Genomic DNA, 17,504 nt, shown 5'->3' with positions numbered 1-17,504 from the left:
GCAGCTGGGAGTGTGCACTTTCAGCCCATATTATATATATAATTGTATTTCTGAACATGTTTTTGTAAACAGCTAAAATAACAAAACTTGTGTCACTGTCCAAATATTTCTGGCCCTAACTGTATGGCTAAGCGTCCCCAACATACCGCAGCCTCTCCAGCACAATGGGGAGCATTGTGGGCCAAAATGGGCAACTTTAACTGGGTAGTAGTACCAGCGTAAGTGGACTTTTTTCAATTGCTCCAGATGGTTTACACAGGAGGATACTCTCCGAACCTCTAACACCGCATCCCGCCACCCATCAGGCGCTAGGGTGACTTGCAAGTCATCCTCCCACTGACTCATGAATTTCAACTTAACCTCTGAGTCAGGATCATTCAGGGCTCTATACAAAATAGATACATTGCGAGTACTAGGACCAGGCACCAAGAAAAGACCATTTACTGTACGAACTAAGTTGTTATTAAAAAAAGACGTCAGCTGTGTAGTGTGTATAAGATGTCTTAATTGTAAATACTGATAAAATCTATGCCGAATATCAGGGTGTTTCGCAACTAGGCGATCAAACGGTTTAATCATTGTGTCATCAAGCAGCTGATGAAGTGATTTTACACCAGCCCGTATCCATGGCTGTAAATCTAAATATGGAATATGTAATTCTAGCGCCTTCAGTGACACTTCAGTTAATGGAATTTTATTAAGGGTCGGGACCGTCTGTCTCCAAAAATGCAGTGCAGTAGACATGGTCGGTAGAGGGAGCCTACCTGTCCGTGGCCCCAAAGCTTCAACCTCTAACATGAATCGGGTGGAACCTCTAGTTGCATAGAAATTTTCAATTTGCAACCATCTATGATCCTTATCAAGCTGCCACCAGTCCCGCAACCCTGCCAGCACCGAAGCCTTATAGTACGCCATCATAGTAACATAGTAACATAGTAACATAGTTAGTAAGGCCGAAAAAAGACATTTGTCCATCCAGTTCAGCCTATATTCCATCATAATAAATACCCAGATCTACGTCCTTCTACAGAACCTAATAATTGTATGATACAATATTGTTCTGCTCCAGGAAGACATCCAGGCCTCTCTTGAACCCCTCGACTATCAAGTTTGGTAATCCCATTCCCCCCAAATCATAAGGGTAGTACATAAGAGATTTATCCACTCTAGGAGTTTTGTGGGCCCATATGTATCTATTTGTTAAGCATTGAAGGTTTGTTATAATTTTGCTTGGAACCCTCAAAGGGAGACATCTAAAATAATATAATATCTTGGGGAGAATTTTCATTTTGAAAATGTTGATTCTGGCCACCCAGGATGTCATGAACATATGCAAGGAGTCTAACTCAGTCTTAATCTCCCTGGATAGAGCAGAATAATTCACCTCTATAATATGTTGAGAACATGTAAGCTTTGTACCAAGAAAAGGGATACCCTGATCAGTCCAACGAAAGGGAAACTTATTCTCTAATTCAGTTCTGACGACCAAAGCGACCGCGACAGGGAATACCAAAGATTTGGATGCGTTCAGTTTGTAATAGGATACTGCTGCAAACTCCTCTAGTTCAGCCATGACGGCCGAGAATGACCGCTCCAGATCCACACAGGTTATGATAACGTCATCCGCGTAAAGACCAATCTTATGAGCAGCCGGGCCAACCATCAAACCTGAAATATCAGAGCCAACACGGATTTTCTCCGCCAAAGGCTCCATGCATAATGCAAATATAATGGGGGATAGTGGACATCCCTGCCGCGTCCCATTGGTGATCAGAAAGGGAGCAGACACTACTCCAGAGGCGGGAACTCTGGCAGATGGAGTGGAATATATGGCTGAAATCGCTGATAGGATAGGGCCCTCCAAACCGAACTTCCAAAGAACACTTCCCAAATAACCCCAATGTACCCTATCAAAAGCTTTCTCAGCATCCAAAGACAGAAAGGCACTGGGAAGGCCTGACAGTTCCGCCACCCTGATGAGATTCAACATTCGGCGGGTACCATCCTTAGTTTCTCGGCTAGCCACAAAACCGACGTGGTCGGGAGAGACAAGAGAGGGGATTATCAAATGAAGGCGAGAGGCTAACAATTTGGTATATATCTTTAAATCACAATTCAATAAAGCAATGGGCCTAAAATTTCCAGGACTATCAGGGGTCTTACCTGGCTTAGGGAGAGTGGTAATATTAGCTTCCAGATTGGAGACAGCAACTTTGCCTGAATCCCTCCAACTTGAAAACAACCTCAATAGATATGGGGCCAGAATATCTTGGAAAGTGCGATAATATTCATTTGATAGCCCATCCGAACCAGGTGCGGCGTGCAGCTTACTACTTTGAATGGTTTTTTTAATCTCCTCCTTTGTAAATGGGGCATTTAACAAGAGTAATTATTCTTGGGATACGCATGGTAAATTAACTGACTGTAGGTATGAGTCTATTGTTTCCTGGGTGGGTTGACGGGTCTGCTGGTCAGAATGTAAGTTATATAAATGGGAGTAATACTTTGCAAAAGTCTCTGCGATTTCAATAGGATTCCAAATTTGTTTTACATTAAAGGTATTATTTTCTGAAAAGATGTGTGGGCTTGCTAGATAGGATTGACTACAGTGTCATATTTTTATCTTGTTTGGCAGCCCTTTTCTGAAAATATAATTGTAAATGCAAATACAATCACTAAACAAAAGAATGAATATATCACAATATATGAATGAATATATCACAACAGAAAACTTTAAACGGCTATTTCCACAAAAGCCCACTACGAGGCAATAAAATGTCAGATCCCATATATTAGGATGTCTGAACGGTGACAGCCTGCTATTTGTGATAATAATTCATTATATCCATTATCATCCCTTGCAGTTATTCTCAAATAGTTCACTGAAAGGTAGTGTAAAATCAGACAAGCTGATGTAACTAATATAGATGAATGAGGTTCAAGCAAGGAACATGAAAGAAATTAGTCAAAAAGGATCAGAGAGACATCTCTTTACCTGAAGATGAATGCTGCAGTGATTGCGATGTAGGAGGGAGACTGTATCAGAGCCCTGCACCCGATGAGCGCCGTTTCGCTATTCAGCTTCTTCACTAACCGAGGGGGCGTGATGGTAACTAGGCTAAGGTGCATTTTTATGTCCAATGATTGCGGGGCCGGGTTGTGGTTGGGATATGTAAATCACGTTGCCTTGATTGGATATGTATCTGGCAATCTCTTGACGCATGACGCCGAACGGGCACTCACAGGACTAAAGGGGCTTCCGGTTGGCACGCCATGACACGCAGTGGAGCGCACAGCGTGTCAAGTGATTGGCGCAGATCGGAAGTCTGACGTAGTTACCGCACCAGTGCATGCACACTATCCAGATGGAGTAAATCAATGTAAGTGCGCATGTGTCTGACACACCCAGTCTCAGAGAAGCACTATGCTCGTATCAGGGTTTCAACTCCTGCATTGCAGGGCATAGCACATCTCAACCATTCAGAGAACCAAATGGGAGAGTTTTCAAGCCTGTGCTTTTCTGAGAGGGGAGACTATGGAATTCATAGTGGTCCTTGTGGGCCATCATAGAGGGGGCCCTATTTTTAGGGATGGTATCAGCATGAAAAAGTGTGTCTATGCTTCTGAATATGTAAAAGGAGGACTTTGTAAATTCATAAAAAGGGTATAAAAAATTATATATATATATATATATATATATATATATATATATAGTGGCAAGATATATATATATCAATATATAGATAAATAAATAATTATAAATTGGATGGTCATATATTGATGAATTGAAGTGCTTTTGTTGCCAATCTAAATAGGATAGTGATAATTCTAAGCTGTATGTATGTATGGGGAAAACCAGGCACTGCTCATCACCTGCCCAATACAACCCCAACAGTGAAACATGGTGGTGGCAGCATCATGCTATGGGGGTGTTTTTCAGCTGCAGGGACAGGACGACTTGTTTGCCATTGTCGGAAACATGAATGCACAGTACAGTGATATCCTGGATGAAAATCTCTTCCAGAGTGCTCTGGACCTGATCGAACCTGATGGAACTTGAGAGGATCTGCAAGGAAGAATGGCAGGGGATCCCCAAATCCAGGTGTGAAAAACTTGTTGCATCATTCCCAAGAAGACTCATGGCTGTACTAGCTCAAAAGGGTGCTTCTACCAAAGTCTTGTCTAAAGTCCACTTTAAGGGAGGATATTAGCGAAGGGAATGAGGATGTCGAGTCCATATGGGTCAAAATTGATGGAGGGAAAAATGGTAACAAAATTCTCATTGGGGTCTGTTGCAAACCCCCAAATATAACAGAAATCATGGAAAGTCTACTTCTAAAGCAGATAGATGAAGCTGCAACCCATAATGAGGTCCTGGTTATGGGGGACTTTAACTACCCGGATATTAACTGGGAAACAGAAACCTGTGAAACCCATAAAGGCAACAGGTTTCTGCTAATAACCAAGAAAAATTATCTTTCACAATTGGTGCAGAATCCAACCAGAGGAGCAGCACTTTTAGACATAACACTATCTAATAGACCTGACAGAATAACAAATCTGCAGGTGGTCGGGCATCAAGGAAATAGCGACCACAATATTGTACAGTTTCACCTGTCTTTCACTAGGGGGACTTGTCAGGGAGTCACAAAAACACTGAACTTTAGGAAGGCAAAGTTTGACCAGCTTAGAGATGCCCTTAATCTGGTAGACTGGGACAATATCCTCAGAAATAAGAATACAGATAATAAATGGAAAATGTTTAAGAACATCTTAAATAGGCACTGTAAGCAGTTTATACCGTGTGGGAATAAAAGGACTAGAAATAGGAAAAACCCAATGTGGCTAAACAAAGAAGTAAGACAGGCAATTAACAGTAAAAAGAAAGCATTTGCACTGCTAAAGCAGGATGGCACCATTGAAGCTCTAAAAAACTATAGGGAGAAAAATACTTTATCTAAAAAACTAATTAAAGCTGCCAAAAAGGAAACAGAGACGCACATTGCTAAGGAGAGTAAAACTAATCCAAAACTGTTCTTCAACTATATCAATAGTAAAAGAATAAAAACTGAAAATGTAGGCCCCGTAAAAAATTGTGAGGAAGGTATGGTTGTAGATGACGAGGAAAAAGCTAACATATTAAACACCTTCTTCTCCACGGTATTCACGGAGGAAAATGAAATGCTAGGTGAAATCCCAAGAAACAATGAAAACCCTATATTAAGGGTTACCAATCTAACCCAAGAAGAGGTGCGAAACCGGCTAAATAAGATTAAAATAGATAAATCTCCGGGTCCGGATGGCATACACTCACGAGTACTAAGAGAACTAAGTAATGTAATAGATAAACCATTATTTCTTATTTTTAGGGACTCTATAGCAATGAGGTCTGTTCCGCAGGACTGGCGCATAGCAAATGTGGTGCCAATATTCAAAAAGGGCTCTAAAAGTGAACCTGGAAATTATAGGCCAGTAAGTCTAACCTCTATTGTTGGTAAAATATTTGAAGGGTCTCTGAAGGATGTTATTCTGGATTATCTCAATGAGAATAACTGTTTAACTCCATATCAGCATGGGTTTATGAGAAATCGCTCCTGTCAAACCAATCTAATCAGTTTTTATGAAGAGGTAAGCTATAGGCTGGACCACGGTGAGTCATTGGATGTGGTATATCTCGATTTTTCCAAAGCGTTTGATACCGTGCCGCACAAGAGGTTGGTACACAAAATGAGAATGCTTGGTCTGGGGGAAAATGTGTGTAAATGGGTTAGTAACTGGCTTAGTAATAGAAAGCAGAGGGTGGTTATAAATGGTATAGTCTCTAACTGGGTCACTGTGACCAGTGGGGTACCGCAGGGGTCGGTATTGGGACCTGTTCTCTTCAACATATTCATTAATGATCTGGTAGAAGGTTTACTCAGTAAAATATCGATATTTGCAGATAATATGAAACTATGTAAAGCAGTTAATACAAGAGAAGATAGGATTCTGCTACAGATGGATCTGGATAAGTTGGAAACTTGGGCTGAAAGGTGGCAGATGAGGTTTAACAATGATAAATGTAAGATTATACACATGGGAAGAAGGACTCAATATCACCATTACACACTGAACGGGAAACCACTGGGTAAATCTGACAGGGAGAAGGACTTGGGGATCCTAGTTAATGATAAACTTACCTGGAGCAGCCAGTGCCAGGCAGCAGCTGCCAAGGCAAACAGGATCATGGGGTGCATTAAAAGAGGTCTGGATACACATGATGAGAGCATTATTCTGCCTCTGTACAAATCCCTAGTTAGACCGCACATGGAGTACTGTGTCCAGTTTTGGGCACCGGTGCTCAGGAAGGATATAATGGAACTAGAGAGAGTACAAAGGAGGGCAACAAAATTAATAAAGGGGATGGGAGAACTACAATACCCAGATAGATTAGCGACATTAGGATTATTTAGTCTAGAAAAAAGACGACTGAGGGGCGATCTAATAACCATGTATAAGTATATAAGGGGACAATACAAATATCTCACTGAGGATCTGTTTATACCAAGGAAGGTGATGGGCACAAGGGGGCATTCTTTGCGTCTGGAGGATAGAAGGTTTTTCCACCAACATAGAAGAGGATTCTTTACTGTTAGAGCGGGGAGAATCTGGAATTGCTTGCCTGAGGAGGTGGTGATGGCGAACTCAGTCGAGGGGTTCAAGAGAGGCCTGGATGTCTTCCTGGTGCAGAACAATATTGTATCATACAATTATTAGGTTCTGTAGAAGGACGTAGATCTGAGGATTTATTATGATGGAATATAGGCTGAACTGGATGGACAAATGTCTTTTTTCGGCCTTACTAACTATGTTACTATGTTACCCTTATTCAATACTAGCTGTTTCCAGCCAGCTAATGCTCAGCACGCTCATTGCTATCTAATTAACGCTGCACTGAAGTAAATAATGACAACATTCAACAGCGCTTACGCAGGTGGTAAATTAACTTAAAATGAAGTTAATAACAATAATAATCATAAAAAATCTGAATAATACTAATAATACATTTTATTCACAGTGTAAAATCAAAAACAAGCGGAGGCTCGTGTGGTAATGTGGGGGAATGGAGCCTCGTGTGGTAATGTGTGAGGACGGAGCCTCATGTGGTAATGTGTGGGGACGGAGCCTCGTGTGGTAATGTGTGGGGACGGAGCTTCGTGTGGTAATGTGGGGGGGCGGAGCGTCCTGTGGTAATGTGTAGGAACGGAGCCTCGTGTGGTAATGTGTGGGGACGAAGCCTCGTGTGGTAATGTGTTGGGATGGAGCCTCGTGTGGTAATGTGTGGGGAACAGAGCCTCATGTGATAATGTGTGGGGACGGAGCCTCATGTGGTAATGTGGGGGAATGGAGCCTCGTGTGGTAATGTGTGGGGACAGAGCATCATGTGGTAATGTGTGGGGACGTAGTCTCATGTGGTAATGTGTGGGGACGGAGCCTCGTGTGGTAATGTGTGGGGACGGAGCCTCATGTGGTAATGTGTGGGGACGGAGCCTCATGTGGTAATGTGTGGTAATGTGTGTGGGGGGCGGGATTATGTGTGGTAATGTGTTTGTTGGCAGGATTATCTGTGGTAATGTGGTGGGGGGTGGGATTATGTGTGGTAATGTGGTGGGGGGCAGGATTATGTATGGGAATGTGGTGGGGCGCAGGATTATCTGTGATAATGTGGTGGGGGGTGGAATTATGTGTGGTGATGTGTGGGGGTGGAGCTACTGTGGTGATGTGGTGGGGGCGGAGCTACTGTGCAGGGGGCGGGATTAGCGAGTAATCACAATGCCTTCTAATATATATAGATTTGCTCAATACTGAGTAAAGGGTCTGAATACTTATGACCATGTGATATTTCAGTTTTTTTTCTTTAAAGGGAACCTGTCACCTGAATTTAGCAGGACCGGTGTTCGGTCATATGTGCGGAGTTTTCTGGTGTTTGATTCACCCTTTCCTTACCCGCTGGCTGCATGCTGGCTGCAATATTGGATTGAAGTTCATTCTCTGTCCTCTGTAGTACACGCCTGCGAAGGCAAGATTGCCTTGCGCAGGCGGGACTACGGAGGACAGAGAATGAACTTCAATCTGCCCATATGACCGAAAACCGGTCCCGCCAAATTCAGGTGACAGGTTCCCTTTAATAAATTAGCAAAAAATGTCTACATTTCTGTTTTTCAGTCAAGATGGGGTGCAAAATGTACATTAAAGATAAAAAAATAAACTTTTTTAAATTTACTAAATGGCTGCAATGAAACAAAGAGTGAAAAATTTAATGGGGTCTGAATACTTTCCGTACCCACTGTTGTCATGGCCAAAAGTGTTGGCATCCTTAAAATTGTTCCAGAAAATAAAGTACTTCCCCCAGATAATTATTGCTTTTGCATGTTTTGTTATGTTATAAAATATGTTTATTTCCTTTGTGTGTATTGAAACAACACAAAAATGGAGAAAAAGAGGCAAATTGAACATCGTTTCACACAATACCACAAAAATGGTTGGACATAATTGTTGGGACCTTTCCAAAATTGGGGGTAAACAACTTTGTTTCAAGCATGTTATTTACTCCAAAAGGTGTACAACCAAATATTAAGTTGAGATTGCCAACAATTTTGTCCTGTCTATTTTTGGGCTTTTGTGTGAAATTTTTTCCAATTTGCCTTTTTTTTTTTCTCCTTTTTTTGCTTTGGTCCAATACACACAAACAAAATAAACGTGTATAATAAAACATGTGTAGTTGCAATAATTTTCTGGGATTAATACTTCATTTTCTGGAAGAATTTCAAGGGTGCCAACACTTTCGGCCATGACTGTATAACTTCATGTACTATAAACGTCTTGTAATGGAATCAAAACATGGTATCTAATTTTATTAGTGGTACATGGTTGATCTAATAACGTTATGTGAAGCAATGAGCAAAGTCAATGAACAAATTTTTTTTAATCTTTTCTCCAAAACTACAACAGGAGAAATGAATAAAAAAAAAACGAAAAAACCCTAGCAGACATTAATGAATCTAATGCATGAGCAATACATAGTATAAGCTAATAGTGTATTACCTGTACAATTATAAAGATGATTTCCACGACGGAAAAAACAATATTAATTGGCAGCCTACATGTAAACAGACTTGAATCATAGCCAATTTTAAAGACAGCTACAAGAAGGCTGCAGAATCCAAACAGTACAAGAGATGCTAAAAGGAAGGAAAAATAATGTCAATATCAAGAACCAACTTTAAAGAGGTTGGGGAAAATTAGAAAATAAAAAATACTGAAAATATCTTAATGATTTATCTTGTACAATGCAATAAATATCTAGAAATAAAATTAGAAAATTCAGTCTACACATCTACCTAACATTTTCATGGTCTATAACTTTGAATCATAATGGATTTAAGAACGCTTTGGTCAATCAGTTCTCCTAGACGCGTTTGTGACTTCTCTATGGATGACGTGCTATCTATATCAGAGGGACCTTTCATTGTGAGCTTGCCTGTGATGATAATGAGTTCAACGTAAACTAATTTTTATAGAACAGGACATGTCAGTCCATTAAGAGGCTTAGTGATTTGAGTAAAGACAGTTTCAAATGTTTTTAGCATATTGATAATGAGTAGAGCAAACTGAAAAGCAATTAAAAACACACTTCCAGAAAAAATTGACAAACAATTTTGCCTTCCTTTTTCTCTGAATCATTACACTTACAAGTCCACAAGGAAAATTTGGGCCTTCAACTATTCCATAGTGTCCTCCTTGGTTGGTCTGCTTTATTATTTGGCTAGTATGATGACATAAGGACATAAAATATATAACCAGTTGATGGCAGCGGTTTGTGTCGTACATAGTTTGGAGGCAAGGGCACATGATTTTGAACTAGACACGTTTCTGAGCTGTTTATTTGTGCCCTCAATCTACTTTTAGGGCAAAAACTGGATAGAGTTATGGAGCTTAATATGATCAGAAATTTTGTCTTCTTCTCTGCCATGGTTGAAGCTCCCTCTGATTATGAGAACAAAGTCGTAACCAGTCATGTTATGGTCACACTGGATTCAGCTGTGGTCTGCAATATTGTTTCTCAACCGTTCTACTGAAACAAATTCCATAAAAGTACCCCAAGACTTGGTTCACACCCTGTCCTCCATATTAACACTGCAGCATAAGCACATTGTGAATACCAACTTGCATCTCTCGGGGGGACATGTTCCTCAGACGGAGAAAATATTGTCTATAAGAGAACAATGAAGTGTCTCCATAATTGTGCTGTGAGGAAATAGATCATCATCACTGTGACCAAAGGCTGTTTAATGGAACTTGATACTGAATATAACACATATGAATATTGCAAAATGCATTTACCATAAGCTGCTAGGTGCATTTCACAGCTAAATATGATCAAACCTGTACCTGGTTGGATTACAAAACAGTAGTATAGACATCAGTTCCTTCTATGCATTCACTTTTACTGACCTCTGAGCCATAGTGCACCAGCATGGTGGTCCTGTAGAACTGCCGCATATATTTTTCTGCGTGTCCACAGTAAATAGTACATTGCCCATGCTGAGCTGCAGAACATAAGTACTGAGAGAAAGATGTAAGAGTTCTGAGCAGGCATTGAACTGATAATCATACTGCTGATCAGTGCAGCACCCAGGAATATCACGTTCATTGCCAGGAGTCCGGAGAAAAGTCGCCCAGTTACTCGTGCTCGCTGATGATGAATCGGTAAAGATGGGCAATGTCGGTGGAGCCATGAATGTTCATAGTTTATAGCGAAGCCTTCATGAGTGACCGGATGACTGGGATCTTTAGATTCCATGTCTAAAAAAAATGTAAAGCCCGTTATTCAACAAAGTTGCCAACAATTGAATATCATATTATTGATATTTAGCAAGTCGGGACTAAATTTACCTAAGGGCATCCCTCTGGGAAGATGCAATGCAACAGATAGAGGAGGACATCCAGGAAAGTACAAGGCTGCAGACAAACACTTAACATATATGTAAGCTGACACCTGTGGTACCTCATGGGTGGAGTCCACAGCGCCAGATAGTATCTTATATCCTCCATAAATGGAAATCATGTACTTCCTTTAGTAATGCCACATGTAGCATAGTCTAGGACTATAATTCCAAATTTTCTTTGAGTATGTATTAAATGGCAGGAGCTATTTAAAGGAATTGTGCCACAAAAGACAATAATCTATTTCTATTCACTCGGTATACCACCGCTGGGATACCCACTGACAATTACAGGAGTTCCAATCCTTTTATTTCTCTTTACTGTAGGACCACAGTGAGAAGTTTAAGTAGATTGGTGATTATGCATGAGCCAGCCGCACAATGCAAAATCTATGCAGCAACATTCAATTAAGTCTAAAAGTTTTCATTATATTTTCCTGCTAAGCTTTTTGTTTGTTATTGGTTTGGTGAAAAATAATGAAATGTGAAGGACATTTTAGGATGAGTTCACACATTTTTGCTGAAGAACTGTAATTGTAGAGTCCATACAATGTAAGTGAATAGGATTTTAAGAAACTCCCCATACTCTCACCATAAAACAATTGCAACTGCAGATCTTCAAAATCTGCAACAAGCTTTATCTATTAGCAAATTGCAGCAGATTTTCATCTGGGATTTCTATGGCACACAAATGCACGCACACATGTACACACGCACACATGCCCACACACATACACACACACATATGCTCCATTGCCTACAGGAGAAAAAGGCAGTGAAACTAGAGGAATCCGTCCTCTGCTTCCTGCCTGGCGCTTTGTCTTTGACATAGGCACGTGCGGCATGATGACGTCAGCATGCACCGTGTGCTTGTGTCAGACAGAAAGTTGCTGGCGATGATGCTGTGGAGGAACAGATGGGGAGGTGAGTGTTGTTGTGTTTTGCTTATTTTACCAATACACTGGGGAGAGGACAATGAGGAGTGGTGGGGAGAACAATGAAGTGGGTGGTGGAGAGGACAAAGATGGAGGTGGGAGATGTGTTGTGATTAGGTAATTCAGTACCACAATGGACATAGAAGTCAGAGCACATACAGTGACCTGACAATAACCCAAAAACATAGAACGAGCTCTGAGACGTGGGAACTCTGCTGACCGCAATCCCTAATCCTCTCCAACCACACTAAAGGCAGCCGTGGATTGCGCCTAACGCTCCCTATGCAACTTGGCACAGCCTGAGAAACTAGCTAGCCTGAAGATAGAAAATAAGCCTACCTTGCCTCAGAGAAATACCCCAAAGGAAAAGGCAGCCCCCCACATATAATGACTGTGGGTAAGATGAAAAGACAAACGTAGAGATGAAATAGATTTAGCAAAGTGAGGCCCGACTTACTGAACAGAGCGAGGATAGGAAAGGTAACTTTGCAGTCAACACAAAGCCCTACAAACAACCACGCAAAGGGGGCAAAAAGACCCTCCGTACCGACTAACGGCACGGAGGTACACCCTCTGCGTCCCAGAGCTTCCAGCAAGCAAGAAAAAACCAAATAAGCAAGCTGGACAGAAAAAACAGCAAACAAAAATCACAAAAGCGGAACTTAGCTATGCAGAGCAGCAGGCCACAGGAACGATCCAGGAGGAAGCAAGTCCAATACTAGAACATTGACTGGAAGCCAGGATCAAAGCACTAGGTGGAGTTAAATAGAGCAGCACCTAACGACTTCACCACATCACCTGAGGAAGGAAACTCAGAAGCCGCAGTACCACTTTCCTCCACCAACGGAAGCTCATAGAGAGAATCAGCCGAAGTACCACTTGTGACCACAGGAGGGAGCTCTGCCACAGAATTCACAACAGTAACCCCCCCTTGAGGAGGGGTCACCGAACCCTCACCAGAGCCCCCAGGACGACCAGGATGAGCCATATGAAAGGCACGAACAAGATCGGGAGCATGGACATCAGAGGCAAAGACCCAGGAATTATCTTCCTGAGCATAACCCTTCCACTTAACCAGATACTGGAGTTTCCGTCTTAAAACACGAGAATCCAAAATCTTCTTCACAATATACTCCAACTCCCCCTCCACCAAAACCGGAGCAGGAGGATCAACAGATGGAACCATAGGTGCCACGTATCTCCGCAACAATGACCTATGGAATACGTTATGGATGGAAAAAGAATCTGGAAGGGTCAAACGAAAAGACACAGGATTAAGAACCTCAGAAATCCTATACGACCAATGAAACGAGGTTTAAACTTAGGAGAGGAAACCTTCATAGGAGTATGACGAGAAGACAACCAAACCAAATCCCCAACATGAAGTCGGGGACCCACACAGCGTCTGCGATTAGCGAAACATTGAGCCTTCTCCTGGGACAAGGTCAAATTGTCCACTACATGAGTCCAAATCTGCTGCAACCTGTCCACCACAGTATCCACACCAGGACAGTCCGAAGACTCAACCTGCCCTGAAGAGAAACGAGGATGGAACCCAGAGTTGCAGAAAAACGGCGAAACCAAGGTAGCCGAGCTGGCCCGATTATTAAGGGCGAACTCAGCCAAAGGCAAAAAGGACACCCAGTCATCCTGATCAGCAGAAACAAAGCATCTCAGATATGTTTCCAAGGTCTGATTGGTTCGTTCGGTCTGGCCATTGGTCTGAGGATGGAAAGTGTTGTGAATTCTGTGGCAGAGCTCCCTCCTGTGGTCACAAGTGGCACTTCGGCTGATTCTCTCTGGGATCTTCCGTTTGTGGAGGAAAGTGGTACTGCAGCTTCTGAGTTTCCTCCCTCAGGTGATCTGGTGAGCTCGTTAGCTTCTTCTCTACTTAACTCCACCTGATGCTTTGATCCATGCTTCCTGTCAATGTTCCAGTGTTGGACTGGTTTTTTCCCTGGATCATTCCTGTGGCCTGCTGCTCTGCAAAGCTAAGTTTTGCTTTTGTTATTTTGTTGCTATTTTTCAGTCCAGCTTGCTTTATTGGTGTTTTTCTCGCCTGCTGGAAGCTCTGAGACGCAGAGGGACGACCTCCGTACCGTTAGTCGGTGCGGAGGGTCTTTTTGTCTCCTCTGCGTGGTTATTTATAGGTTTTTGTGCTGACCGCAAAGTTATCTTCCCTATCCTCGTTCTATTCAGCTAGTCGGGCCTCACTTTGCTAAATCTGTTTCATCTCTATGTTTGTGTTTTCATCTTACTCACAGTCATTATATGTGGGGGGCTGCCTTTTCCTTTGGGGAATTTCTCTGAGGCAAGGTAGGCTTATTTTTCTATCTTCAGGCCTAGCTAGTTTCTCAGGCTGTGACGAGGCGCCTAGGTTCTGGTCAGGAGCGCTCCACGGCTACCTTTAGTGTGGTTGGATAGGATCAGGGATTGCGGTCTGCAGAGTTCCCACGTCTCAGAGCTCGTTCTATTATTTTGGGTGTTTGTCAGACCACTGTATGTGTTCTGACCACTATGTCCATTGTGGTACTGAATTGCCTTCATATCAGTTTTCATAACAGTACAGGAAGACAACAGTGCTAATGATTCTCAATAGAGGGAAAAAAGAAGTTCTGAGACCATTTTTTTTTCTTTGCACTGTGTTTTGTCTTATTTTTCCCCTAGACATTTGGGTGGTTCAGGACACAGGTGTAGCAATGGACATTAAAGGTCTGTCTTCATGTGTGGATCAGCTATCGGCAAGAGTACAAAAGATTCAGGACACTATTGATCAGAAATCTATGTTAGAGCCGAGAATTCCTATTCCAGATTTGTTTTTTGGAGATAGAATTAAATTTCTGAGTTTCAAAAATAATTGTAAACTATTTCTGGCTTTGAAACCTCGTTCTTCTGGTGACCCAGTTCAACAGGTTAGGATCGTCATTTCTTTTTTGCGCGGTGATCCTCAGGACTGGGCGTTTTCTCTTGCGTCAGGAGATCCTGCATTGAGTAATATTGATGCGTTTTTCCTGGCGCTTGGGTTGCTGTACGATGAGCCTAATTCAGTGGATCAGGCAGAAAAGAATTTGCTGGCTCTTTGTCAGGCTCAGGATGAGATAGAGGTATATTGTCAGAAATTTAGGAAGTGGTCAGTGCTCACTCAATGGAATGAATCTGCGCTGGCAGCTATATTCAGAAAGGGTCTCTCTGAAGCCCTTAAGGATGTTATGGTGGGATTTCCTATGCCTGCTGGTTTGAATGAGTCTATGTCTTTGGCCATTCAGATCGGTCGACGCTTGCGTGAGCGTAAACCTGTGCACCATTTGGCGGTATTACCTGAGCTTAAACCTGAGCCTATGCAGTGCGATAGGACCTTGACCAGAGTTGAACGGCAAGAGCACAGACGTCTGAATGGTCTGTGTTTCTACTGTGGTGATTCCACTCATGCTATCTCTGATTGTCCTAAGCGCACTAAGCGGTTTGCTAGGTCTGCCACCATTGGTACAGTACAGTCAAAATTTCTTCTGTCCGTTACCTTGATCTGCTCTTTGTCATCGTATTCTGTCATGGCATTTGTGGATTCAGGCGCTGCCCTGAATTTGATGGACTTGGAATATGCTAAGCGTTGTGGGTTTTTCTTGGAGCCCTTGCAGTGTCCTATTCCATTGAGAGGAATTGATGCTACGCCTTTGGCCAAGAATAAGCCTCAATACTGGACCCAGCTGACCATGTGCATGGCTCCTGCACATCAGGAGGTTATTCGCTTTCTGGTGTTGCATAATCTGCATGATGTGGTTGTGTTGGGATTGCCATGGCTACAAGCCCATAATCCAGTATTGGATTGGAAATCCATGTCGGTGTCCAGCTGGGGTTGTCAGGGGGTACATGGTGATGTTCCATTTCTGTCAATTTCGTCATCCACCTCTTCTGAGGTCCCAGAGTTCTTGTCTGATTACCGGGATGTATTTGATGAGCCCAAGTCTGATACCCTACCTCCGCATAGGGATTGTGATTGTGCTATCAATTTGATTCCTGGTAGTAAATTCCCAAAAGGTCGATTGTTTAATTTATCCGTACCTGAGCACACCGCTATGCGCAGTTATGTGAAGGAATCCCTGGAGAAGGGGCATATTCGCCCATCATCGTCGCCATTAGGAGCTGGGTTCTTTTTTGTAGCCAAGAAGGATGGTTTGCTGAGACCTTGTATTGATTAGCGCCTTCTTAATAAGATCACGGTTAAATTTCAGTACCCCTTGCCATTGTTGTCTGATCTGTTTGCTCGGATTAAGGGGGCTAGTTGGTTCACAAAGATAGATCTTCGTGGTGCGTATAATCTGGTGCGAATTAAGCAAGGCGATGAATGGAAAACTGCATTTAATACTCCCGAGGGTCATTTTGAGTATCTTGTGATGCCGTTCGGACTTGCCAATGCTCCATCAGTGTTTCAGTCCTTTATGCATGACATCTTCCGAGAGTACCTGGATAAATTCCTGATTGTGTACTTGGATGACATTTTGATCTTCTCGGATGATTGGGAGTCTCATGTGAAGCAGGTCAGAACGGTTTTTCAGGTCCTGCGTGCTAATTCTTTGTTTGTGAAGGGATCAAAATGTCTCTTTGGTGTGCAGAAGGTTTCATTTTTGGGGTTCATCTTTTCCCCTTCTACTATCGAGATGGATCCTGTTAAGGTCCAAGCCATCCATGATTGGACTCAGCCGACATCTCTGAAAAGTCTGCAAAAGTTCCTGGGCTTTGCTAATTTTTATCGTCGCTTCATCTGCAATTTTTCTAGTATTGCTAAACCATTGACCGATCTGACCAAGAAGGGTGCTGATGTGGTCACTTGGTCTTCTGCTGCTGTGGAAGCCTTTCAAGAGTTGAAGCGTCGTTTTTCTTCTGCCCCTGTGTTGTGTCAACCAGATGTTTCTCTTCCGTTCCAGGTCGAGGTTGATGCTTCTGAGATTGGAGCAGGGGCTGTTTTGTCGCAGAGAGGTTCTGATTGCTCAGTGATGAAACCATGCGCTTTCTTTTCCAGGAAGTTTTCGCCTGCTGAGCGAAATTATGATGTGGGCAACCGAGAGTTGCTGGCCATGAAGTGGGCATTCGAGGAGTGGCGTCATTGGCTTGAAGGAGCTAAGCATCGCGTGGTGGTCTTGACTGATCATAAGAACTTGACTTATCTCGAGTCTGCCAAGCGGTTGAATCCTAGACAGGCTCGTTGGTCGCTGTTTTTTGCCCGGTTTGACTTTGTGATTTCGTACCTCCCGGGCTCTAAAAATGTGAAGGCGGATGCTCTGTCTAGGAGTTTTGTGCCCGACTCTCCGGGTTTGTCTGAGCCGGCGGATATCCTCAAGGAAGGAGTAATTGTGTCTGCCATCTCCCCTGATTTGCGGCGAGTGCTGCAAAAATTTCAGGCTAATAAACCTGATCGTTGTCCAGCGGAGAGACTGTTTGTCCCTGATAGGTGGACGAATAAGGTTATCTCTGAGGTTCATTGTTCGGTGTTGGCTGGTCATCCTGGAATCTTTGGTACCAGACAGTTAGTGGCTAGATCCTTTTGGTGGCCATCTCTGTCGCGGGATGTGCGTACTTTTGTGCAGTC

General features: G+C 42.7%; 1 protein-coding gene across 2 annotated transcripts in view; it reads right to left on the bottom strand.

The window, feature by feature from the left end:
* The window catches only part of OTOP3 (otopetrin 3), a 130,115-nt gene that overhangs the window by 71,448 nt on the left and 41,163 nt on the right, over positions 1 to 17,504 (bottom strand). For both annotated transcript variants that reach the window (XM_069752146.1, XM_069752145.1), the window contains exons 2-3: positions 10,495 to 10,845; positions 9,085 to 9,221 (exon numbers count right to left, since the gene is read on the bottom strand). In XM_069752146.1, coding sequence (XP_069608247.1) covers positions 9,085 to 9,221; positions 10,495 to 10,845 — 488 coding nt within the window. The remainder of the gene's footprint in view (positions 1 to 9,084; positions 9,222 to 10,494; positions 10,846 to 17,504) is intronic.

This window comes from Ranitomeya imitator, chromosome 2 (assembly GCF_032444005.1).
Source record: "Ranitomeya imitator isolate aRanImi1 chromosome 2, aRanImi1.pri, whole genome shotgun sequence".
Lineage (NCBI taxonomy): Eukaryota > Metazoa > Chordata > Amphibia > Anura > Dendrobatidae > Ranitomeya > Ranitomeya imitator.
The sequence above is the reverse complement of the archived record's forward strand: the minus strand, read 5'-3'. Positions and strand labels throughout refer to the sequence as shown.